Source organism: Acipenser ruthenus, chromosome 16, assembly GCF_902713425.1.
Source record: "Acipenser ruthenus chromosome 16, fAciRut3.2 maternal haplotype, whole genome shotgun sequence".
Classification (NCBI taxonomy): Eukaryota; Metazoa; Chordata; class Actinopteri; order Acipenseriformes; family Acipenseridae; genus Acipenser; species Acipenser ruthenus.
Window position 1 is genome coordinate 32,050,000 of NC_081204.1, and position 25,355 is coordinate 32,075,354.

General features: G+C 43.7%; 2 protein-coding genes across 5 annotated transcripts in view; one reads left to right on the top strand and one right to left on the bottom strand.

Annotated features, from left to right (window-relative positions):
• Positions 1-2,246, top strand: part of LOC117412186 (mediator of RNA polymerase II transcription subunit 12-like) — a 23,377-nt gene extending 21,131 nt beyond the window's left edge. For 2 of the 4 annotated variants that reach the window (XM_058989480.1, XM_058989479.1), the window contains exons 42-44: positions 166-429; positions 1,431-1,512; positions 1,635-2,246. In XM_058989480.1, the coding sequence (XP_058845463.1) occupies positions 166-429; positions 1,431-1,512; positions 1,635-1,672 (384 nt within the window). In that variant the 3' untranslated portion in view covers positions 1,673-2,246. The remainder of the gene's footprint in view (positions 1-165; positions 430-1,430; positions 1,513-1,634) is intronic. The other 2 variants (XM_058989482.1, XM_058989481.1) reach the window with 2 other exon arrangements.
• On the bottom strand, positions 1,798-17,353 carry LOC117412461 (matrix-remodeling-associated protein 5-like). The gene is made up of 7 exons (XM_058989478.1): positions 16,954-17,353; positions 14,188-14,408; positions 12,743-12,872; positions 12,015-12,405; positions 7,991-11,839; positions 6,195-7,098; positions 1,798-5,704 (listed from the first exon to the last, which is right to left on the bottom strand). Exons 2-7 carry the CDS (start codon positions 14,376-14,378, stop codon positions 3,799-3,801), a joined length of 7,371 nt encoding a protein of 2,456 aa, XP_058845461.1. The 5' UTR covers positions 14,379-14,408; positions 16,954-17,353; the 3' UTR covers positions 1,798-3,798.
• Positions 17,354-25,355: the final 8,002 nt, after the last annotated feature.

Below are 25,355 nucleotides of genomic sequence, written 5' to 3' on the forward strand. Positions count from 1 at the left end.
GATTCTGTCCTATCCCTGGTCGGCTCTTTTGCATTGTGGTTAAGACGCTCGTTTGCTGTGTGCGGGGTTGCCGGTTCGCGCCCAGCCTCTGCCCTGCTACACCAGGTTAAAACAAATCACTTGTATTCATTACATTTTGTATTTGTTGTATTTGCCTTCTAACAGCAGCAGCAACAGCAGCAGCAGGTTCAGCAGCAGCAACAGCAGCAGCAGGTTCAGCAGCAGCAGCAACAACAGCAGCAGCAGCAGCAGGTTCAGCAGCAGCAACAACAGCAACAAGTTCAGCAACAAGTTCAGCAACAGCAGGTTCAGCAGCAGCAGCAGCAGCAGCAGCAGCAGCAACAGCAGCAGCAGCAGGTATCCGCCGCTCAACCCCCAGCACAGGCACAGGCTCTGGGAATGCAGCCTCTGCCGCCCCAGCAACCCATGGTAAGGGATTCTGCACAGTGTTAGGAGTTAGGACATGTGCTCCCTTATTTAGCAGCCTGTCAATATAAGTGGGGTAGCTGGGGAACAAGCCAGCCTCTTGCGATGTGCTTGTTATCTAAGAATCATCCGCCTCCTAAAGGCTTCTAAAGATGTAACCTCACAATAAACATACACACAGTGCTCCCTTGTTTTGCTTTCTGATTTCCGCATAGAGTAGGATAAGCCGTGCTGGTTAATAGTTTTTTTTTTTTTATTCATTTTAAAAGTTTTTGTTGCCAGGTATGATGGTTAAAGTGGAAGTTGTCCATATGTCAACACTTATATTAAGAGAACCACTTGTACAATCGATGAGGATTTTGCTAAAGAGATGTATTGTCCAGCTGTATGTGTCACACTTAAGTTTAATATAGGCATACAGTGGAATTATAGCTGTGGTAGGGGATGCATTTTTTAAATTGAAATTGATAAACATGGTTGGAAAATTGGTAGTTTAACAGAAATAAAAACAAATACAAAAATAATGCCTGATTTTAACTTGGAATATTATTGCTTGTAAAAAGCACCCTGTTCTGTAAACAGCGATACCAGTGTGTCTAATCAGCACAGCTTTTGATGACGCTGGTAGGCTTATTGAGAACACACTCGGTTCAACAAGCTCTGAGCGAGGCTAAATAGCCTCTGTCCAGTAGCTTGCCTGTGAGCCTGCATAAAAATAATTGCTGAAAAAACAGCAGCAGCTATCTGTCTGAGCCACCTTGTGGTCTGAGCTGTGTGCTGGTCAGGGCTCCGCAGCCTCCTCGTGCCTGGTTTACTAATTCTTTCACAGGATGCTCAGTGTGGGCCAGGTACTTCCTAAAAATAAAGGGATTTACAAAGCAGAAGCCTTTTAAAAATGCAGAGCGTTATTGTAGTATAGGAAAGAGAACTCCACTAAAACCAGCAGAGCAGTAAAGCAATGTTGCGTGTGCCCTGAAGTATTTATTTATTATTGTGTTGTACAGTTCCCCAGGCAGGGCATGCAGCAGACACAGCAGCAACAACAGACGGCAGCGCTGGTGCGACAGCTTCAACAGCAGCTCTCAAGTAAGGACCTGATCTCCCTATCTCGCTCCCTGCTTTTATGTTCTCTCCTCCCCTCTCTGTTAAAATATACATTCGTGATATTATTGTGTAACGTTTTTTATTTTTGTATTCTCCTCCAACAGATACTCAGCCCCAGCAGAACACTACCACGTATTACTGATCCTGGGGGTTCTTGGGAAGGGGTGTGTGTGTGTGGGGGGGGGGGGATAAGAAAGAAAAAAGAAAATAAATGCAACACAGAGCTGCAACTACTGCCACTGCTGCAACCAGGGGGCCCTTTTGGAAAGCATTGTTTCTCGGTGCCAAGGAGGTGCTGGAGGCCACCAGCAGTGCACAGGTCTCTGTAGGATATAAGCCCTGTTCAGCCACATGCATTGAGAAACAGGTTAGGGCTGGAGAAAGGAAGAGATAATTTATGCTGCCGGTTTGGAGGACACAGTGGAGTTCTCTTTCTGTTTCTCTCCTCTAGACACAAAAAGACATGTTTACTCATGACTGTTGCTGATCTCTACTGACTCCACTTGGAACAAGGAATTTTTATTTTCTTTTTTTTCTCCAAGAAGAGTCTTGCTGTGGAATAACAATCAAAGGAGTTTTAACAGGAAAACATGGAGTTTGTGTATAAAATAAACAACAAAATTATTATATAATAATAATGCAATTTTTTAATTTTCAATTTGTAAAATTCTTTTTTTTTTTTCTCATTAAAATCATGTCTTGAGTTTTTATCAGTCTTTTGATGTCTGTATTGGTTTTCTCATCTGTAAATCATATTAAATATATCCACAGCATCATATTTGCATTTATACGTGTGTTTGGAAGCATAGCTCCTTCTAGTCCAAGTATAATCTACAGTCATCTTACTTTTAGTACAGAGAAACTTATACCAGCATTTGTTAGCTTGCAAATTGAATACCGAGACTTCAGTATTTTGTGTGAGATAGGATTTCAACAGATTGAAAGCATGTGGATTAATAGTTACTGAGGTGGTTTGGGCAGTTTATTGATACTTCTGTACAGAGACTTTATCAAGCTATACAAAGTTATCGCTACAATGACATGAAAATAACTTCAATAATGAGAACATGTTGGAGAAACCACAAAACAATTTGGTGCATTTTGACTTTCACTGTGTATGGAATGCTGATGGAAAGGGGCAGCAAATGAAGATGGATGAATGCAGCACAAATCATGAAGAGTCAGTCGCTGCACTCTAATGTAACTGTCGGAGTGATGGTTGCTAACTTCACAAATCTATGTTTTATATTGGAAATGCTTGTTGCATATCTATGAATCACAGTAATCTACCTTGTGCATTTCTATATGTGGTTAGAGGAGACTATCAAGAACAATGACCTTTGCAGGCATACTGAAGTGTCTTGTAAACAAGGGGTCAGAGTGGGATTAATGGGCAATAAATGTTTCCTCACCAAAGCACCACAATACTTATTTTTTCCTCTGTAAAGATGTTTGTACTGTATTACAGAATCCGTTAAGGACAATACGGACTATATATTTTGTACTTCAATGAGGTGATTATGCTCAGTCCTGGTGAGCACCTCAGTAAAAATAACCAAATGCAAATATTTAACCCATCATGAATTTTGTATTAAGTCAATGGCAGGCTTACCTGATCTTCTGTATAATATAAAGTAATCAGGGGTTGCATTACTAATGAAGATGGAAGTAATACAATATGGAAACTCCCACACTCTAGGCTGTATTTAATCACTCTAACATGTGCTTTATAAGACATGCCGAACTGTGCTGTGATTATATATAAAACAGATGCTGGGGAGATACAAAAAATCTATATTTCTTTAAAAAATATTCCACATTGCATTAAAGAAAACCCCAGCAGTACTGGGTGTTCATACATATTTTAATATTTACAAACACTATCAAACTTTTTACTCCTGAACATTTCCATAAATTAAAAAAAATAATATTGAATTTATTGTTTTAAGATGGGACTTGAGTGGTGATCTGTGAGGCATCAGACTTTTTTTTTTTTTGGTTTTCAAGTTCAAAACATCCCTCTTTTAAGTCCATGAATTGAAAATGATTGCAAACTAAGCCCAGTTGGTTTAGTGTTGAGTTTGGTAGTGCCTATATTTGCTTTTCTATGCAGTTCTATTCTTTGATCTTAGCATAGTGCAAATCACAGGTATTTAACAAAAGTTTGCTGAATTTTAACACGTTATTCGTAGGCGTGATGGTGATTTACTGACTTCAGAGCTGTATTCCAGTGGTCTGGTATTTTTCAATACTTTGTGTACTGTCTCTTTATAATACCTGCAAATATGTGGCTTTGAAGTCCATACCAAGAGCATTCTTTACGTTACATTTGTAAATCCCTGAGTTTAATAGCACTGGGTTCTGGATGACCAGAGTCCCCTCTGGTGTCATGTGAATGCCACCCTGAATGGCAAAGCGATTGCTAGGCACAAGCGTGGTGCGGCCTGGAAGAGTCCAAGATATATCTGGCTTCGGTATGCCGAAAGCCACGCAAGTCAGCTGCACAGGGGAGCCCCTGTTCACCCTCGTGATGGATGGAGGAGCACTGGTGATACGGGGAGGATAGACTGTTACTATGACCGGGATTGACACCGATGAAGTGCCAAACTCGTTGGTGGCTTTGCAAGAGTAAGTCCCCCTATCCGAGGTGAGAGTCTCACGAAGCTGGAGAGTGCCGTTGATTAAATAGGATGCCCGTCCGATAACCTGTGGCTTGTCCATTACCAGGCCGTTGGCTAAAGTCCAGTAGATAGTGGGCTGAGGCCAGCCCTCAACAGAGCAGTGAAGGTTCAGGTTTTCCCCATATGAAACCCTCACCTGCCCCGGTGGACCGTGCAGCTTCGGTTTCCTCCCTGGCTCCAAGATATAACGTTTCTCTGCCTGTCCAGCCGTATTTCTTGCCATGCATCGATAAGCCCCTGCATCAGTTGAGACAGAGCTCAGTATTTGTAGTGTCCCATTGCCCTTGACATGAAGGAACCTCAAGAGCCTGGTGCCTGGTGCCAGCAGGGTGCCATTGGGCAGCACCCATGTGATCTGTGGAGCAGGTTTACCATGTGTAATACAATCTAGGTTGATGGCCTTGCCTCCTGGTTTGAGGATAACTGCTTCGTTTTGAGGCAATTTGAAGCTGGGCCTTTCTGCTGTAGCTATCACCTCTAGCTCAACTTCCAGCCTTGCTTCTCCCATCTCGTTGCGTGCCATACATAGAAACTGACCTGCATCAGACCTTCTCAGGCCCCTCAGCTCTAAACTACCATTCCTGTGAACCTGAAATCTGCCACCCAAGTAGGGTGTTGGCAGAGTGATGCCGTATGATGTTGTCCAGCTGACCTGTGGCTCAGGCAAACCCTCCACATTGCAGGCCAACATCTTTGTCTGATAGGAAACTGCTGTTGCCTTTATGGTACTGTTTCCTGCTTGTCTGTTGATCTGAGGTTCTTTGCCTTCAACCTCCAGCTTCACATTCTTTATGTCGTCTCCCTCTGTGTTTCGTGCAACGCAAGCGTACGTCCCACGGTCTGCAACACCCACCTTCCTGATAACCAAAGTGCCATCTCCGAGTACCTGGTATCTGGTGTTGGAGACTGTGATTATGTCATTTCTTGGGGACAACCATATGATTGTCGGGGCCGGCTCCCCAATGGCCTCACATTTCATGTAAGCGGGCTCCCCGATTCTGCCCCACAGCGCTGTCTGTTCCTTGAATAAGATGCTGGGAGAGTCTGGGACCACCCTGACGCTGACTCTCATCTCGTCCTTCCCCAGCTTGTTCTCTGCGTAGCAGGTGTAGTCTCCCTCATCTCTCACGCCCATCTGCTTCAGGAAGAGAGTCCCATTTCCGATGACGTAGCGACGGGAACGCGCCCCGCTGTCGTCTGACTGGAGTGCATTGTTGATCATGGTCCCGTCTGGGAGGCTCCAGGTCACCTCTGGGTTTGGAAGCCCCGAAGCCACGCAGTCCACTTGAAAGTTTCCCCCGTAAGACACACTCTTCTGAGCTCCTCCCGTGCGCTCGATTTTGGGCGGTTTCATCAAAACCTCCAGCTGGAAGAGGGCCATCTCCTGATCGTTGAGGCTTCTGGACATGCAGATGTAATCGCCGCTATCTCGCTCCGTTAGCGACTGGATCCTTAGCGTGCCATTGGGGAAGGCTGTGGTTTGTCTCTCTGGGCTGAAATAGAAAGAAAGAACTACTTTTTTTGCTTTCACCCATTTGTTTTACAAAAGAAACCCATCAACATAAATTCTAAAACAAACAAAAAGTATGAAAGAAAAAAAAAAAACCCTGTTAACTGTTTATATGTTCTCATCCAGTTCGTAGATGGTGCTTTTGGAAGTGGCTGACTTGAGGACGCTGTCTTTCATATCTTTTGCTTTAACATTAATTAGGGTTCTCTGAAACTCGTCGATGGGACTACATGCTTTAGACAAGGAAAGCAGCGGGCAATAAATACGTGACCAAGAGAGTGGAATTGTGTGGCTGACTTATAAAAGGCTTCTTTAACTCATTCCCCCTCTCGTTTCATTTTAGAAAATAAAAATGATCTGGTGCAAAAACTGTGTTGAAGAAAACCAATGTGGTTGGTAGTGATGTAAATGTATTAATTTATTTAAAAAAACTATTTTAAACCATAGTAATAATACAATTAATTTGATTTTACCTGTAGCGATAATCCACCAGCTTTTTGGATGGGAGTCTCCAGAGAGCTCCATGCTGTGTGTCCTCAGACACTGGGCAGTGCAGGTAGACGGTGGACCCATACATGACTGTCACTCTGTGCTGCTGTGAGGGGCTGTACTTGGGGACGCTGGTTTCATGTTTGACATGCAGGTGCACCAATCGCTTGCTGGTACCCACTGTGTTTGTGGCAGAACACTCATACACTCCTGAATCGGATGGAGAAACATTCATCACAAAGAGCGTCCCGTTGGGGAAAACAAAAAGTCTTCTGCCTAAGAACTGAGAGGGCTTTATCTGCATCCCTCCAGGAAGGGTCCACTTCTGGAGGGGCTCGGGCTCCCCCCTGGCTGTGCAGTGGATGTAGACGCTACGGCCAACAGTCAGTGCTACGTTCTCTGAGGCCTCTTCGTTGATAGAGGGAGGCAGAGCTGCAACATGGAGGTGGTACGTCACAGTGTCAGCACCAGCTGCGTTGCTGGCAATGCACTTGTAGTCACCCTTACTGGAGAAGTTGGCTGCTTGTAGCCTTAGCGTGCCATTGGGAAGGAGAGCTCCTCTAGTGTCAACTGGCCCGGAACTGCGTACAAATGTCCTGTCTGAAAGAATCCAGGAGATTTGTGCCTGGGGTTTGCCCTCTGCAATGCACTCCAGGTCAACAGAACGCCCTATATAGACTGAAACGTCCTTCGAAGTTGGGTTTTTAATCCTGGGAGGCTGTGTCAGAACCGTAAGAGTAATTACCATCCGGTCTGACCCGAATTTATTCTGTGCCGTGCAGAGATACTGCCCTCGGTCTTGCAGCTGTACATTTTGTATTACAAATGTACCATTATGTAAAACTTCAAACCTCTGACCATGACTTGTGTTGGCTTGCATAGTAGCACCTGTCCAAATAAACGTAAAAGTTAAAAATCAGTCGGTAAGTAATATCTGCCAGCAATAATTTCCATCAAATTAGTCAGTTTCACTTCTGGCAGGTCAGAAGACCAAGGTCATTGGGTTAGAGAGAGGTCTCACAGAGACCCTCTCCAAGGATTCCCTCATCAAGGGGGTTCCTATTCCAACATTGCCACAGGAACTTTTAGCAGCAAAGGGGCCTCTTTTTGAGAAACTTGGAGTCCAATGAAAGTCTCTCTCTATGGTGCCAAGACCTGACATAATGATTAAAAGTCACAGTCTGGTATAATTTACAATCCATGCGTACCCAACTACAGAGCAATACAAGGTACTTGCTGCTTGGAGTATCTAGGCTTAAAGTTCCCTGTAAAGTTTCTCTGTATTAAATTTCCCAGTAGATGGATCTAAGATCCCCCCCGCCCCAATACCTAGTTTTCTTTATTAATTGTGAAATTTCCAAGAACTTCAGTAGTGTTTTTTCTTTTTGAAATATAACAGCTCTATGGCAGCAGGAGTCTCCAATCCTGGTCCTGGAGGGCCGATGTCCCTCCTGGTTTTGTTCCAGTTGTTCCCTAAATTACATAATTGGACCAATTAAGTGCTTATTAGAAGCTTAATTGATCCAATTAATTAATTTAGGGTACAGTTGGAACAAAAACCATGAGGGACACTGGCCCTCCAGGACCAGGATTGGAGACCCCTGGTCTACAGTAATACATTTATTAGGTCTGAAAATCTGTGGTCTTAGATCCTGTAGTTCAGATTCCTGAATCCCACACAACCTTAGCTAGACACAGCTGAGCATGAGCTACAATCAAGTTGTGTTGTAAGCTATTAACAAAGAGCTTGTTCTAAAAAGATGAAAATAGAAGTGCCTACCTGTGGATACCTTGGTCCAGGACAATGAGGGTGGGGGGTCTCCTGAAGCCTTGCATGGCAGAAACACATTTGTCTCTGCCAGTGCTGGCACACTGACTGTATTCACAGAAAAGATTTTCGGCTTTATTCCTTTGCCCATCAGATTCGGGAGTGGCAAAGCAGTGCTGGATTTCCTTGGTAGCCAGTGGTTGTAGTGCCAGTGACCACCAAATAAAACACTTGGGGTAGAGGAAGGCTGGCTTGTGGTAAAAGGTAGAGACGGGTATACTGGGGTCACTGGCCTGTAGTGCTTTGGAGAGGCCGGGGATGGTCGAGGGTGCAAGCTGGGCTCGTTTATCTTTGGCTGGTGGGCGATGCTTCTGCCTTCCTGCACAGGATGGTAGGGGTCAACAGAGGGATGCCTGTATCGGTTCCACAGTCTGGATACCAGTGTAGATTCTCCAGCTCTGCTTTCAGTGGAGCTTTTTGGAGGATGAAAGGTTGGGTACAGAGTTTGTTTTTCAGTTAGGGAAGCTGTCACAGGGACAAAGGCAGTTGGTTTGGCAGTCAGCGCTGTGATTTCTGGACGGTTAGTAACCACAGAGTCTCTGCTGTCAATGTGGTGGAAAGGCCAAGCCCTGATGGGGTGTGATGGGTAGTGTTGAGAGCCGTGATTTGAGGGCCAGACTGGTGCCCTGCTATTAGTGGCCCATGGGAAAGTGATGATGGAAGGGTGGTATGTAGGAGGTGCTTGGAAACCTGCCTTGGGGTATTTACGAGAGGACTGGGGGCTGTTCCCCTGGACAACTGGATTCAGAGGGCTTTCTGATTTGCTTCTCAAAGAACCTTCATGCCCTTTGATTATTTTTGACTGAGTTTCCCTTTGAAGGCTGCTTGATTCCTGGAAGGCCTGTCCTCCATTTACAACTTTCTCAGATGCCCCAGTGGATTTCCTTGAACTTGATGCTGTTAAAGATTTATATTTTGGCTTTTGAGAATTTCCTGCAGGAAATGTGGTATTAGGTTTTGAGGGAAGGGGGGTAGGCTGAGGTTCCGCTAAAGGAGGGGACAGTGTAGACTGTGAAGGAAAAGACACTGGAATAAATGGAAGAGGAAGTTTGATGTTTGTTTTCTGGGCCGGAGGCTGCATCATAACAGGGGGCAAAGCTTTTGTTATTTCAAACCTTGGCTGTTCTGTAGCCCTCCACTGTTTTCCAATGGGTGTCTGAGGGGTACTACCTCTTTTTTCACTCCTGGTGGATTGGTGGAAAATTATCCTGGTAGAAGATGTCTCAGATGGAAAAATTTCAAGCTTTATCTCTTTGGGAAACCAAACAATTTTCCCTACATTGTTGGCTGAGGGCAAGATATTATTGTCAATCATGCCATGTAAGATATCGTTTACTGGCTTGTGATGTTCCCACATAGGTGCTTGGGTGGTCTGGAGTCTGTAGTTTGAAGAGGCAGTAAAGCTACTGGCCTTTCCTGTTGATTCAATAGCTTTAGGGATCTTGGTGGCAGCCAACTGCAGGCCATGACGTGCTCCAGAAAATGTATCATGTGGGCCAGAATTCTTGTCCTTTTCAATTTTGAAGGTGGATGATGATGTAGCGTTTGCTTCTTTTGTTTTGGTTGGGAGGTGGTCTGTTTGAACTATAGTAGCGTTCCTGCTGGGGATGGAAATTGGTCTCAACCCAGAAGATACGGTGGGACCTGAATCCGTTTGTATATGTCCAACTCTGCTTGAGCTGTTTATTTTCAAATCTGTGATTTCTCCTGTCTGCTTTCTGTTAATTAAAACAGGGCGAATCCCAACCATTGATGTAAAGCTACTTTGTGTCGGTAAAGGGGAACGCGGCAGTGGTTTCTGAGAAGACACAATTGGACGATATCTGCGTTGAAAGGGTCTTCGGCGTCTCTGTTGAGGCGTCCGCCCAATGGGCTTTCCTTCCGCCGTGACTCTAGTTTTTTGGCCTTCCTGCATTTTGTTGTCTGGTTTCGGAGCCTGTGCCTTCCATTGTGCACCAGGAGTTGGCCCTGGGCTGTTTGAATGGGTTGAGGGAAATACATTTTGACTGGGCGTTACTGACATTGTTTTAGGCAGAACTGGTTCTATGTAATGAGGAGACGTTGATGTCTCAGGAATCTGCTTTGGGAGTAATGTTGGAGTTGGCTGCAAGGGTTCAAATTCATCTTCTGTAGATTCAGATTCTTTTTCAGTGTATCCAGGTGGCATTGGCACCTCCTGAGTTATAGTGTTTTCATGTATTTCAGGAATGCCAGAAGTTGTCTCAGAAGGGGGCTTAGCATGAGCTTTGGCCAGTAACTGAGCCCAGCGTTTGGGGTCAATGTCTTTTACTGACAGGTTTGTTCTCCTCTTGCCCTCCCATGACTTACTTCCTTGCTGGTCCTGACTGGTAGACCCCTTTCGGACTGTACCTGCAGGCCTCCTGGTGGTCTTGTCAGAGACCCCATGGTGTTCCACCCTGCCGCTCTGCAGTTCCCCTCCACCTGACCCCAGTTCCTCCTCCTCTGTTGACTGGTACATTCTGGCTGTTGACTCTTTATTGTGTCCACCTGGCCGGGATGGATCTAGATTCACTTTTTCTTTGATTACGACAAGATGGGAAAGCATGTCCGCCCCATAAAGGTTGCTGGCCAAGCAGCTGTATTCTCCAGCGTCCTCTTGGGAAGCCTTTGTGATGATCAGAGTCCCGTTCCCCGAAACATACCTTCTACTGCTTCGGGTCAATGGTAATAAGATTATATTTTGAGGGAGGAACCAGCTGATATTGTTGGGGAGAGCCGAGGAGACAGAGCAGGGAAGAGTTAGAGAGTCACCACTGTGCAAAGACATTTCTTTGCCATTTAGAGTCTCTGGGCTGAGCAGTAGTTCCCTCACAGTTAACCTGAAAGGCACCAAATCAACTTCGTCCTCACTCTGGGCAAGGCAATAGTAAACTCCTGAGTCTGAAACATCCACAGGCTTTATAACTAAATTGCCATTTTTAGATACCACCAGACGGTCATGAGAAGCATTGGCTCTAGACAAATCTGGAAGGATCCACTCAAATGTAACTTTCTCAGAACTCACCACTTCGCATCCCAGAGTTACCTTGGTCCCGTCCAAAACAGCCTTCACCCTCCCCTCAGGCCCTCTTCGTATCATGACCCAGGCAGTAGGGACAGAGTTGTGCTCCTCCCAGCTGCTGAAGCTGTGTGAGATATGGGTGGTGTAATTCAGGACCAGCTTGGTAGTGGTGGTTTTCCTTCTGTTCAGCTGGACGCTCACAATGGGCTGCAACAGCCAGGCTGGCTCTGCTAGCAGGTGTCCCTTGAGCTCTGTAAAATAGGGAGTGTCTTCACTTGGTACCTGCCTGTACTGGAAGGTGGTTTGGGATGCATTCTGTAACATCTGACCCCGTTGTAATATAGCAGGGTTCTCGTAGTAGTAGGCGATGAGCCTCCACAGCCTTTGAAGCTCATCCTTCTCAATCTCGCATTCCAGAAAGGCTTGCAAGCTTACATTGACTGCCAGCTCTCCCTGCTCGCCTAGGTGCTCCCAGACCACCGGTGCTCCTTCTCTTGGGAGCGTGACTTTGCAGCCAACGTGGGCCATGTTTTCTTGGTTATCGGACAGGACAAAGGTGAGTTGGCCCAACGGGGGCTTAAAGTCTTGAGCGGACAAGGGTTCAGGCTCTGAGTCCTCCCAGGCATTCTCACTCTGCTTCAGCGGAGACTGGATCTCTGGTTTATCGCAGGAGAATTCTTCCAGGGAATGGTGGAAGACTTGGCTGCCGTTGAGGAATTGAGGAGAGAAACACAAGGCGCAGCTCTCTGACTCTCGCTCTTTCTTGCACTTTATCACCCCTGCAAGAAAAATATTGTTTCAAACCTTACAATCTTGTGCTAGATTAGCTGAAACATATAAACTGTACACTGATTTTCTGGTGCTTGATTCTTGATTTCGCAAGTTTTGGAACTGGGATGGGATTATGGTTTAAAGACACGTTTCCCCACCCCTCTTCCAGATTACCAGTCATACCTTCGGCCTTCTTGTTCCACTCCACCAGCCACTGCAGCTGACAGTCACAGGTCCAAGGGTTGCCGTGGAGATGGAGCACCTCCAGGTCACCCAAGGGCTGCAGAGCTCCAGGCAGAAGGAACTGCAGCCGGTTGTCGGAGAGGTAGAGGTGGCGGAGGGAGGAACCCCAGAAGCGCCCGAGAAAGGAGAGCGTCACGAAGGTGTGGGGGTGCAGGTCCCTCAAGCGGTTTCCTTCCAGCTGCAGCAGCCTGAGCGCCGTTAACCCAGTGAAGGAGAAAGGCTCGATGAACTCGATGACGTTGTGATCCAGGTGGAGGCGGACCAGACGGGCCAAGCCTTTGAAGGTCTGGGGGCTGACGACCTTCAGCTTATTGTAGCTGAGTTTGAGGATCTGGGAGTGAAAAAATAAACAAACCGTTTTGTCAGTTATTGGTGGGGTTTATAACAGAAGAGCAGTAGTCTGCTACCTTTGAACCTATTGTGCAGACCTCACAAGGGTGTTACCAACTTCACTGTACCTCCTTATTGTTGTTCAACTAAACTAGGGCCAACACTAAAGAGCAGTCCTTTTCTCTTTTTCGTGTCGCTGTTGTCCCCCAAACAAGTGTTAGTGATCAGTGGAACACTGAAGATAATAAGAGGTAGTAAAACCATTTAGGGTGTTCAAGAGTGTTGCTTGATAACTGCTGGGTGCTTCTGGTCTACTTAGAAAGAGTAAGCAAAGGTACCTGGAGAGACTGCAGGTGCTGGAATGCCCCTTTGGACACAGGCCCGATGCTGTTCCCGTGCAGCATCAACATCTCCAGACGGCTGAGACCTGAGAACGCAGAGTCCCCCACAGCTTGGATATTGTTGTAGCTGAAGGGGACAGCATTTCATACAGAGGATTAGAGACCATATTATGTTGTTAGGTGTTAAAATAAGAAGGTTTGGGATCTATCTGTTGTGGGCATGTTTTAGGTCTGATACAGTGTGTGTTTTAATATGATCAGACCTCAAACATGCCCATAACAGAGAGATCACAACACTTCTTATTTATACATGCCCATAACAGAGAGATCACAACACTTCTTATTTATACATGCCCATAACAAAGAGATCGCAACACTTCTTATTTATACATGCCCATAACAGAGAGATCACAACACTTCTTATTTATACATGCCCATAACAGAGAGATCACAACACTTCTTATTTATACATGCCCATAACAGAGAGATCACAACACTTCTTATTTATACATGCCCATAACAAAGAGATCGCAACACTTCTTATTTATACATGCCCATAACAGAGAGATCACAACACTTCTTATTTATACATGCCCATAACAGAGAGATTGCAACACTTCTTATTTATACATGCCCATAACAGAGAGATCACAACACTTCTTATTTATACATGCCCATAACAGAGAGATCACAACACTTCTTATTTATACATGCCCATAACAGAGAGATCACAACACTTCTTATTTATACATGCCCATAACAGAGAGATCACAACACTTCTTATTTATACATGCCCATAACAGAGAGATCACAACACTTCTTATTTATACATGCCCATAACAGAGAGATCGCAACACTTCTTATTTATACATGCCCATAACAGAGAGATCGCAACACTTCTTATTTATACATGCCCACAACAGAGAGATCACAACACTTCTTATTTATACATGCCCATAACAGAGAGATCACAACACTTCTTATTTATACATGCCCATAACAGAGAGATCGCAACACTTCTTATTTATACATGCCCATAACAGAGAGATTGCAACACTTCTTATTTATACATGCCCATAACAGAGAGATCGCAACACTTCTTATTTATACATGCCCATAACAGAGAGATTGCAACACTTCTTATTTATACATGCCCATAACAGAGAGATCGCAACACTTCTTATTTATCCAGTCCATTCACATATTTGACTAATTCATTTGTTATAGGCTAATTAATACTAAATATGCAGTATCAGCCTCATATCAACGTTTATTTATATTTACCCTGATACCATATCTATTAATCATGACACATTTACTGCAGTTAAATATCATGAACCACATGAAGCCCACGTCTATGACCTCCAGACCTGCACAGGTTAGTACAGCACACAAAAGGACTGTCTTGCTTGCTTTGTTTGAGTAAGAGCTCAGTGTCTTACCCCAGGTTGATGCGCTGGGCGTCGTGGGGGAGACTGGGTGGCACGGAGGTGAGGTGGCGGAAGGTGCAGTGCACTTCATTGGGACTGGGGCAGCTGCAGGATTGGGGGCAGGCATGTAGGGCGAGGGGCAACCCAAACAGGAGGACAAGGCCAGCCAGGGCCCAGGACGGAGCGATGCCCGGCGGTGACATCTCCCTGCTCCACACACTACATCATCCGCCCTGCTCAAAGAAGGAAGAGGTTGGTTAGTGGGTTAAACTTCATGTATTAGTTTAGATTGAGTATCACATATCAATAGACTGTGATCATTACCACCTGCCCACAAATAACACATGTGAAACTGAAAGAATAATGTTGAAAAATAACCCCACATGTTGAACATTACAAGAAAAATAATTGTTTTAAAAAAAGAACCATTTTTTTTTTGCTGATTGTTTAACTGCTTCTATACAGCAGGTTTGTGTGGTGTATTGGACATCACTAAACGGATATGCGAAGCAGCTGAAGTTTAACTTGATTGGCAAGGTAAATGACGTCTGAATAGTGGAGTGAATGTTACCTGCTGCTCTGTATTTAAATGTTGCTTTAAATAAATATGTTACTTTTTCTTTAAGTGATGCATTTGCCTTTACTCAGCTTTGCAGACATGTTAAAACTCTTTGTAAATTGCTATTGAGTTTGAGCTTTCAATAACACTTGATAGTATTTACAGCACACAATAAAAATAATGTGTTTCACAGAACATAATATCAGTTTATAGTATTGTTGTGTTTGAAAGCCTTGATACATTTTTTTGATTTACTACTGTAAGATGTGACATTAAATCAAATGCATTGTATACAGTTATGCATGTAGAAAAATGTAATTCATACAAAATGGCAATTGTAGTGTGTCAAGAGTTTAAGACCAATGCACTGCTTGTGTAATTCTGATGCCAGCCGTGCTGCAGTTCATATGCATTCAGCTACAATTATACTTTAATATCCTGTCCTGCCTCATCAATCCACACAATTAGAATTTCATCACTGCACCTGGCTGTGATAGCGATTTCATGTCGAATGCTGTCAAAACTAAGCTTGCAAAAAAAAAAAAAACATTAATGAATGCAAGCCTGAACAAGCTGAACTAGAATTTTTTTGTAATCATTTTTTATTTGCAGCCAAAAAAAAAAAAAAAAAAAAAAGCCAATTACTAGTTTGGATTTTAATCCATTTTCCCAATACAGCAAAGGTGAATGAGAATGGAATAGAAAAAAAAGGAAAAGAAAAGTGAAATAATGCTAATCAACAAGGCGAAAAGAAGTGACAGAGGGAGGGAGTGAGCATGGATTTGTCTGCCAGCCTGCCTGCTTCACGCTGTGTGTCATTACAAGCTATCAGTGTAATGTAGTTATGAATATGGCAGTGTGCCACGGCTCCCACAAGCCACTGTATCAGGCTAGTTGCTGCTTATTTTTACAATATGATTTAATCCATCAAGCTGAGCCCCTGTCAGTAATGCAGTGAGGGGGCTATTTAATTTGAGGGCGGTTTAGCCAAGGCTAACAGCTACAGTACTGTCTGTTTTAAAAGTTTACTAATGATTCTGCTCTCCTGCCTGGGGTACAGTAGGCAGTCTAGCCCTGGCCACCTTTCCCAGTCCCCCTGTGATCCTGAGGCTCTGAAGGAGTTCGGAGGTTGGGTAGCTGTCAGGTCTGTGCTATCTGTCCATGACGGCTCAGCTGCCATGTGACTCTCTGTTAACCCTTTCCTGAAAGGAATGAAGCCCTTCCTTCAAGTCGCTAACAGCTAAAATCGTTATCAGGCAAATCATTATCACTGGCCAGCAGCTAGTGCTGTTGAAAAGTGCTTGTTAATACCTTGTCTTCATATGGCACAGAACATGTTTACGCAGACAGGTTTAGTTTGTGCTGTTTTTGTTTTACTTCCTATCTGGTTAGCACGACTTTACTGATTTCTGCTGGAATCACTGTTATATATATATATTAACCTTTTCAGCTCTTCTTATGAATAATGGCTTTCCCGCTGTCTAACATCTGTGTGGGAACTTTAATTCTACATCTGCTCTGATCTTGTTTGTACTTTCCTGCTGTGTAATGAAGTGACGTTTGAAGTTAAGAGTTAATCTGTTGTATCGTCATGATGGGACGCTCACTAGTAATCTCCCCTGCAACTTTGACCCAAAACGGCACGGCCAAGCCGAGTGCAGGGCAAGCCGATTAGCACCACTTGATGAAACACTGCTTGATCACAGCCATGAAATCTTGAATGTGACTGGGCAGCGTTTTTAAAACCAGTACTTCACAGCGCTAACTTAACGCTGCAATGATCACAGGCACACACAATTCTGTAATTATTGTAAAGCAAAGGCAAATACTGTAAAGTGCTGTAAAATGGGTCAGGATAAACACTTTTACCATAGAGTGACTTGTCAGAAAACCTGCAAAATTCATGCCTCAGGTTTCAACACAACACGCTGTAAAAGTGAGTCACTGCAATGCTGCCTAACTATCCCTTCTCTTCTAGCTTTATGCTGAATTCTTTAGATTTTTGGCTTCTTAATATGATCCTGCCACTCTGTCTAAGTTTACCCAGGATCTACTCTTTTGAATCATGATTAAAATAATATATATATGTATATATTGTTATTTACCTCCACCCCTCCCCAGAAAAGTTTTGGAAATATGATTCACAGGAATAAAATCATACATAAATATACACTTACAGACAATAACGAGTATGCAATATTATATGATATATTTCTTACCTGAAAACTCTGGAAGCAAAATGTAATTTGCGACACCAGAAAACACCATGGAACTCCCCTTCCAGAACTCAATTCCAGGTAATTCTGTCCTATAAAAGTTTTCTCCCCCTTCAAGGCCCTCCTTTGCAGTATTCCCTCCTGGTGGCTGAGGGGGCCAGAGCTCCGAGAGGTGCAGAGGGGGAGCTCAGCCCTGGCTAGTCTACTGGAGCAGTTCCTCCTCCTCGTCTCCACACCTGGATTTGTATTTAGGCTCGTGCCTCGTCTCTCTCTCTCTCTGTGAGTGCTGTGCTGGATGAAGGAGGAATGCCTGTCCCTGGCAGCTGTACAAGGCACACACACACACACACACTCACTCTCACTCTCAGGTGCTGTCTCTCTTGTGATTGTCTGTGAGGTGCCTCTATCTCTGCCTCCTTCCTGTCTTTACTGTTGGTTTTGTTTCTTCCTCCCTCCCTCCCTCCCTCACTGTCTGTCTGTTTGTCTGTCTGCCTGCCTGCCTGCCTGTCTGTCTGTCTGTCTGTCTGTCTGTCTCTTTTCTAACTCTTCTGTAACTCCTGATCTCTCCCTCGCTTTCTCATTTACATTTCTATCTGAAAAGAAAAAAAATTCGTTAACACAGTTATGATGTGTGTGTGTCCTACCTTCACTCACTCACTCACACACTCACTCAGAGGTACAGAACTCCCCCTTTATTTCAGTAAATTCAACCTCAAAACCCCTCTACTCCGGCTCTACAAAACCACTGAGCCGTTTGATTTCCAATTAGGTGTGCATCCCCTAGAAAAACACCAGCATCCAATTGGTAAATCAGCTACAGAGATAACATGTTCTGCAATATAAGATGAATAGGCTGTAAATGTCACTTACAGTACCATAACTGGAACCATATTGTAACTGTAGCACTAGGGCAGTCGAATGGTTGCACAGTGCAGTTATTTGTTCCAGTTTCTTGTACTTTGTAGTTTCTTTTGAAGCGGGATGCCTCACTAGGGCTCAATTATGAAAACATCTTCCTGAATGCTTTTTTGAACCCCTGCCCAGTCTCTCTCATCAGCAGCGTTTTGTCTTTCAGCACCCTCCCTGTCCCCTTTAATAAGAACAGTGCCCTGGTGGTGCCAGCCCTCTGCTCCGCACACACTGATCCATTCACTGGCCATGCTTTCACTGAAAGGAGATAAGACTGCCAGCCACTCTCCATGGCTTTGATTTCTGGAGCCGGGCAGGCAGATCAGAAACATGCCTTCACTCCTCAATCCAGCCCCAACAGCTCTGTGCTCCAAAAAAAGTGATCTGACATTTACAGTAGAATACGGCACTGTATGTTAAATGCATAGGTGGCTGTGTTTAGATTATATCAGGGTGTTTCTTCATTGGGAATGTCATTGTCTCCCCTGTTTCTTCTGCTATTGCTGGTCAATGCCAATGTGAGACGTGGGCAGCGTGAAAGTAATCTGATAAACAGGACTGTTCCATCTCCCCACGTTTTATAGAGGAACCTCAGCACACTTTCATTGGCATTCCCCTACAGTTGTTTTTCATATTAGAAGCCTGATGCTGACCCACAGGCAGTACGTCAGCACCGATCTCAGTGTGTGAGCACTGTTTAATAAATGCAGAATTGCAGCTTAGACACCACAGCTGCACACTGATATACCACATTACACTCTGAAGCTACATTAACTAAAAGTAAATTCTCTCCATGCCATAAATATCTTTATTTAAAATAAAATGAACTAAAACAAAAGACATGCTTTTGATTCCCTGTTGCCTTCATGGTAACCCTGGTTCCGTGGCGATATGCCCAGATAGAACGAATGAAGGTGTCAGCTACAGTATGTATAAAACAATAGTCTTGTGATAATGCTACTGAGCTGGTGTGTTCCTTTTTACATCAATGTACTCAATGATGACGGAACTGGCTAAGCCATCCAATTGATCTCTAATTACATTGTAAATATTGTTCTGAACCACATGGGTAATACAGCATTATTACAAAGGTTTTTGGCAAATGTCTAACATTGGTTTTGCAATTAAACATGTAGTTGTATTGTAGCTACAGGATAATATGTTTAACTTCTGTGTAAAATGTAGACCCCAATTGCATTTCCTGGCCCCCTACCCACCTGGGATTCTCATCATCCTTCCTGTTTCATCCCTTTTTCAATCATTGAGCTCGTAGCAGGAAGACCAACTCTCAATCCTTCCCAGAAGTTTTTCCCATCAAAAGTGAAAACATTCATATTGTTATAAAGGAATATTTTTTGTTCATGTTCTTTAAACATCTGGGTTTAGACCCTCTTACAACTTCTTTGTACAGTAGCTAGATGTTTTTTTCTGACTGCTCACATGAACCAATAAGCAGCCCCCCTTCTCCTACTGCTAATGTATGTACATCACGCGCTCCCTCTGCTTATCCAAGGATCTAAACATCTATAGTCACGGCCAGGTCTCAGCAGTGCTGCTCCAATCACACAGTCCTGTCCAGAACCACGGCACCAACGTGCCCCTGCCTCCCTCCCTCCCACCCTGAAGACATCCCGGCGTGGTCGTTCTGTCCAGCACACCGCCGCCACCGCGATACATCGAACAGAAAATACAAAACAGAAGCAAAAGTCCTGGGTTTTAGGAGGTGCATAAAAAAACACTAGCGTCTTGAGAATGAATTGAGTTCATAAAGAGATTTCCTGGGGGATGTGTAAATCAGCTGTACTCCCTCTCTCTGCTCCCTCTCACCTTTTCCTTCCCTGCTTTCTCTCGCTCTCTCCTTTGAAGCTGGGGAGAGTGTAGGTCTGGTTTGCAGCTGTTTATTAAATGCAGTTCAACTGCAACCTGAAGATCCATTGCACGGTAATTTGCACTGCTCAAAAACAGCCACCACTGAGCTGCAGGACCTGCAGTGGTTTGGGATTTTAGTGCCACAGCTTTTCTTGACCCGTGCAATTACAGTAGCATCTCTGAATAAATTCAACCTGCTTGTTACTCTACCTATCAGGGTTATACCTGTCTGATCACTTGTATTGTCAGGGATATGCAGCTTTTATATATTGCAGAATACATATCGGGGAGGCCATTTAGATAACACAATGCATTGCAGCAGGTGTGTCCAGCCCCTGTGTGTATAATTGATTACAATTTATTAGAAGTTATTTCTGAAGGATTTTTCCACTGAGATGCAAGCGCATTCACAGGCGCATCTGATGTATTGCAGAATGCATGTCAGGTTCAAGCACAAATCCAAGACTAGTTTTCATTTGTTTTGTCTGGGAAGGGAGAGGGGAGAAAGTGGGGGTGTTGGAGCTTCATCTGTGTTATCCAATCTAGCCTGGACTTTAATCGGCAGGATTTCCCTGCTTATTGTCTGGATTATAGAATTCCATCCCTGGAGACATTCTGCTATTTATTGAAGCAGGACAGACTTCTGGGATGCCGTATCTGAGACTCATTATTCAGGGCACAGCTATAAACCCTTCACCCAGAAGCTAACATTATAGCAAACCCTGCTTCCAATCTATACATTTCTATGTCAAAGGGATTTAATTACAAACTCTGGATCCCCCCCAACCCCCTCTGATAAACCACACACAATATACTTTAATTAAAAACCATACCTAATACCAGACATAATGACATTTAATTACACACTGTTCACCTGCTTTATACACAGAAAAGGTTTCTATTTTAACTGTAGCCTGTCTGCGATTTTCAAAGCTGTACAGCTGAAACTATTATCCCAAGCATAATTTGTAGTTTTCCCCAGGTCTTCCAAGGTGGCTATTAATCAGCTCCAGATTATAAAAATGTTTACAACACAGGGAAACCAGCCGCCAAGCTCTTCAATGAGGGTCACCGGATGAAACAACTGAACTGAAAAAAAATAACTCATAACACTGACCCTAACCCCTAACCGCTAACCCCTAACCCCAACCTCAAGGTTAAGTGACTTGCTCAGGGTCACACAATGAGTCAGTGGCTGAGATGGGATTTGAACCGGGGACCTCCTGGTTACAAGCCCTTTTCTTTAACCACTGGACCACACAGCCTTTAACCACTGGACCACACTGCCTTCTATCTGGAGGCTTATGTGATGTAGTTGCAGGTTATGGGGGCTAAAACAGACATTAGAAAATGATCGCAGCCATAAAATGGCTTTAATTTAATGTTGCATCTTATAGTGATAAATTTTAAGAAAATCAAGGTTTACAATCACAGCAATACTAAATGCTGATATTATGCTCTATGAATTTTTTTTTTTTTTATTGCATGCTGTAAATACTGTAAATCGTTATCTAGAGCTCAAACCAATTTATGACCACGTTTTCACATGTTTACAAACGCGGGAGAGTGCCCATCTTCACACACAACCTGGGCTGCTGATCCAGCTGATTATATATTTCAGTGAGGTCTTGCACAAATCCATTTTTATTTCACTCATTAAGGCTGGAACATGTTCCGAGATTAAAGAACCAGAGACAGTTTAAAAAAAAAGGGTTTGTGGAATTTTTGTGGAATGTTCACCCCTAACAGCACGGGGGTCTTAATGAAATCAAATCTCAAGCTGTTTAGATTAATAGACCCTGTCCTTCTTACTCCCTGTTCCTTTCCCTATCTCACAGATTCTGGTGCTCTCCTTTTCCTATTTCACAGATTCTGGGGCTCTCCTTTTCCTATTTCACAGATTCTGGGGCTCCCCTATCCCTATCTCACAGATTCTGGGGCTCCCCTTTCCCTATCTCACATATCCCAGAAACCGTACAATTGTCAGAGACCGGCCAGTGGTCTGCGGGACCACCTCACAGAGGACAGGCAGGCAGACAGTCAGCCCTCACCAAGACACACCCCAGCCCTGGAGCTGCGCTTTCGAGGTATGGCTGTCAATGAGCCGCTGATGAACGCCATCGCCTCCCCTGCTCCTGCTCCCACATGTTCACCTCTCATCTGCCATTCGGGAGATGAGAAGAGTCTTGCTGTGAAGCTGAACACAAAATTGTAAAAATGGTCTGCCCCAAAATTGGCAGGCCCTTCAGGTTCTTGTCTGTACACATCAATAGATTTGTGATAGATGAATGCACTTAATTAAATAATAATACTGTATATGATTTATGTCTTTATTTATATTGTGGCAGGTATTGTTAAGGTCTTGGACTCTTTCCTCAGGCAGTGACTGTTTGTTAATCTCAAGCTTTTAAAAGTATTTCAATGCTTCTGTTGTTAGCTTCAGATCGCTTGTGTTGTTCAACCTCTTCAGTTGCTGTGACTGCGATACAATATGTGTGTGTGTGTGTGTGTGTGTGTGTGTGTGTGTGTGTGTGTGTGTGTGTGTGTGGCACTTAAGGGGTATTGCCTTCTTTTTAAATTACAATTGATATTTTTTCTGTGGTTCCATTTTTTGTAAAACCTTTGAAATGTCTAGATTTGCATTCCATTCTACAATCAAATAATGACAGGCTGGAGCCCAGCATCTGAGAGATTTCAAGAAGGGGAGTCTGTCTGTTTTATATGTTATAGCCTGTGAATTATGGAATCAGGTAGCTTTGTGCATGAGAAGAAGCCTCTGTATGTCTCATCTGAGCTGAAGGAAGTCTGGACCAGAGCAGGACTTTAATAAATGATCTCCAGGGAGCACAAGGTCAGAGGAGCTGTCTTGTGGATGAGGAGTTACCGGTGGCAAGGTCCAGTGTCGTTTGTCGACACTGAAGAGGTCACTGCAATACTTTGAAGCATAACAATGTAAACCCCAGTGTTCTGGACACATTCCGATACAGGTCAAAGGATTCCCAGCCTTTCTCTGCTACATTTCACTTTATAAAATAGTCCATACCCCCCCAGCTCCACAAATATACGAATGATGTCATCCTGTCGGACAGATTTTGTTGGAAACAATTTGCTGTACTTAGATAGTTATGACGCAAATGGCTTCTAGCAAGCCAGTGAGTGAGTGACACAGTCATAATTTAAGTGTAATTTCTTTCAAACTTCATTCTTTAACCTCAATTTACATTATAACATAGTAATTTACTCCTACATAACAGTTCTCTTGGGATTATCTTTTTACAAGCATTACAAGCCAGTAGGTAGCAATACATATAACGATTTAATATTTTGCAGTTTTATTATAAAGAATTGTAAATGCTGTTACTTCCATGTATTACTTGTTCTGTGATGCCTTATTGAAACAGTATCACTCCTCTATTAAGTATCTATAACAGGTTAATTAACTCCTTATAAATTCCACCTTAATATAAAGTTCTACCATCTTTCTAATTGCATTCTTTCACCTCAGTTTCTGCTAAGGACTCAAATGCAGAGAATAAGGGGGCGGTCTACCTAACTTTTTCCAGCTGTAAGTGTCTCTTTTTGCAAACTGGAGCGCACCCAACGTGACCTGCTCTCAATGTATAAATGACACTGCTGCTCACAGCAGGAGAGCACTCAGGGCTGAAGGAGGGAAGCCTGTTGGTTGCGCAGTCATGCCTCTTACCACATAGAGCTGGGTCAGCAATGGGGCGTATATCTGTAACTGGGTGTGATTGTGGTTGTTTGTCAGTCACTTCACTTGTGCCAGGCTTAAGAGCAGCACGGTAACAGAGAGATCCGGAGGAGAATCATTTATGAATTTCATAACGATGCCCTCGTATTATTCTATTTTTAAGCCCTAACTGGATGATTTTCTGTCTTGTTTTCTGTCCTTCTCTCCCTCTCCTTATCTTTTTTGGCTTGGCTCTCCTCTCCTCTCCTCTCCTCTCCTCTCCCCTCCTCTCCTCTCTCATAATGGTCTACTCTTCCTGGTTCCTCAGGTGTTTATCAAACCCAGCTGTCGCTCCAGACTGCACCAATAATTCCCCTTGCCTGTCTGTTCTTCACCATGCTTCACAATGCCTTTTCTACGACACACTGCAGTAAACACGTTTCTGCTGACCCAGCGCAGCTTGTCTGAGCGCAGACCATGCCCTGTGTGCTGAGATAAGTGCAGCTGATCCTGTAGGTGTTGCCAGGTACAATCCCTCCTTGGCTCCAGGTGAAAGCCATGAAGGCATTAAGGAAAACACAATTCTAATCACTGCTAACATCTGCTGCCAGATCTTATTAACATTTCATAATAACACTTTTTACGAGCGGGAAGCCTGGGGTTATCATTACCCTTCATTTCAAGTGATCTGGGATTGAGAGAGAGTGAGGGGGCATGGCAATACTCCACTACGATATGGGGGCTCTATCATACCGATCATAGAGTCCTGTCAATCTATATGGGGGGGGGGGGGGGATTACTAAGAGACACTTGATTGTTGTTTGTTAAAGAGTTGAATATTCTCTTCCTGTTGCTTAGCATTCTTATCTTCTTATGGCATGGAGGTTCTCAGACACTGCTGCAGACATGTACGGTATCACTTTTAAAATAACAGACCACCCTGATAATGCCACACACAGACAGTAGATATTATTATCATGGTGGCACTGTAAAATAAGCACCTCATAATGAAGGATTAGGGTTAGGATTAGAGGCTGGGCTGGAATTTCATATGAATTAGAGTGGAAACCATCTTTAGGTTTTCATTAAAGAACCCGCAGTCTCAGGTCTGCAAAGGAGGAGCTTGTGTTATTTATACTCTCTTCCGCAGTCAGTGGTACTTACCTCCATGAAGACGCTCTTATCTAAAGTGTTACCTCTTCATTACATTCCTGTGAAAACAAATGAGACCGGCTGTGTTCTCATAATTATATCCAGCATTTAAACAGCTGGCAGTGTGCTGGTAACCATAAATATCTTACCCAGCAAAACCCATGAAAATATTGACTGAAACAGTAAAGAACAAGGGTCTACAGATGAGAAGTGACGGTCAAAACATGACATATTTACTATGGAAGTTGTTTTACCTTTAATGGGACTATTATATAGGGCTGCCACCTCTGAGGCACAAGAACGGGACCTCTGAATGGAAGGGGGGTGTTTAAAGGGTAAACTCTCTGTAGAAATCCTGTATTCATGCAATAGGAAACACTGGCAATATTACTACTATAGTATTGATGACCAATTCATCAATTGCAGGAATATTGTATCCTGATTTATCTGACTTGTGTTCAATTTATGGTGCTGGCATTTAGTGTCCCAGGAAGGCATATTGAATTTGGGATGATCCAGGGAAAACGGGGTACAGATGGGTACCCTACCACCATACCATAGAAATAAACATGTATAGTGCCACATTCTTCTTTTTTTTATGAAAATCGGTGTACTAAAAGATACTGCTGTTTTAGTATCTTTTAGTATTTCTTAATTCAGCACTATTGAGTGTTAAATAGTTATGGAAGATAATAGATGTGTATAGAATCCTAGGTAAAAAAATGTTTTGCTCATTTCAAGTCATTTCCAACTTTGCATCCATTACATAGTATTTGACAGACAC

Bases quoted from the DNA above. Each gene is read 5' to 3' on its own strand.
- LOC117412461 (XM_058989478.1), bottom strand. From the start codon at position 14,378: ATGTCACCGCCGGGCATCGCTCCGTCCTGGGCCCTGGCTGGCCTTGTC. The intron at 12,873-14,187 runs GTAAGACACTGA...TGTCCCCTTCAG, and splicing joins GCCCAGCGCATCAACCTGGG to CTACAACAATATCCAAGCTG. The intron at 11,840-12,014 runs GTATGACTGGTA...TTTTTCTTGCAG, and splicing joins GTGGAACAAGAAGGCCGAAG to GGGTGATAAAGTGCAAGAAA.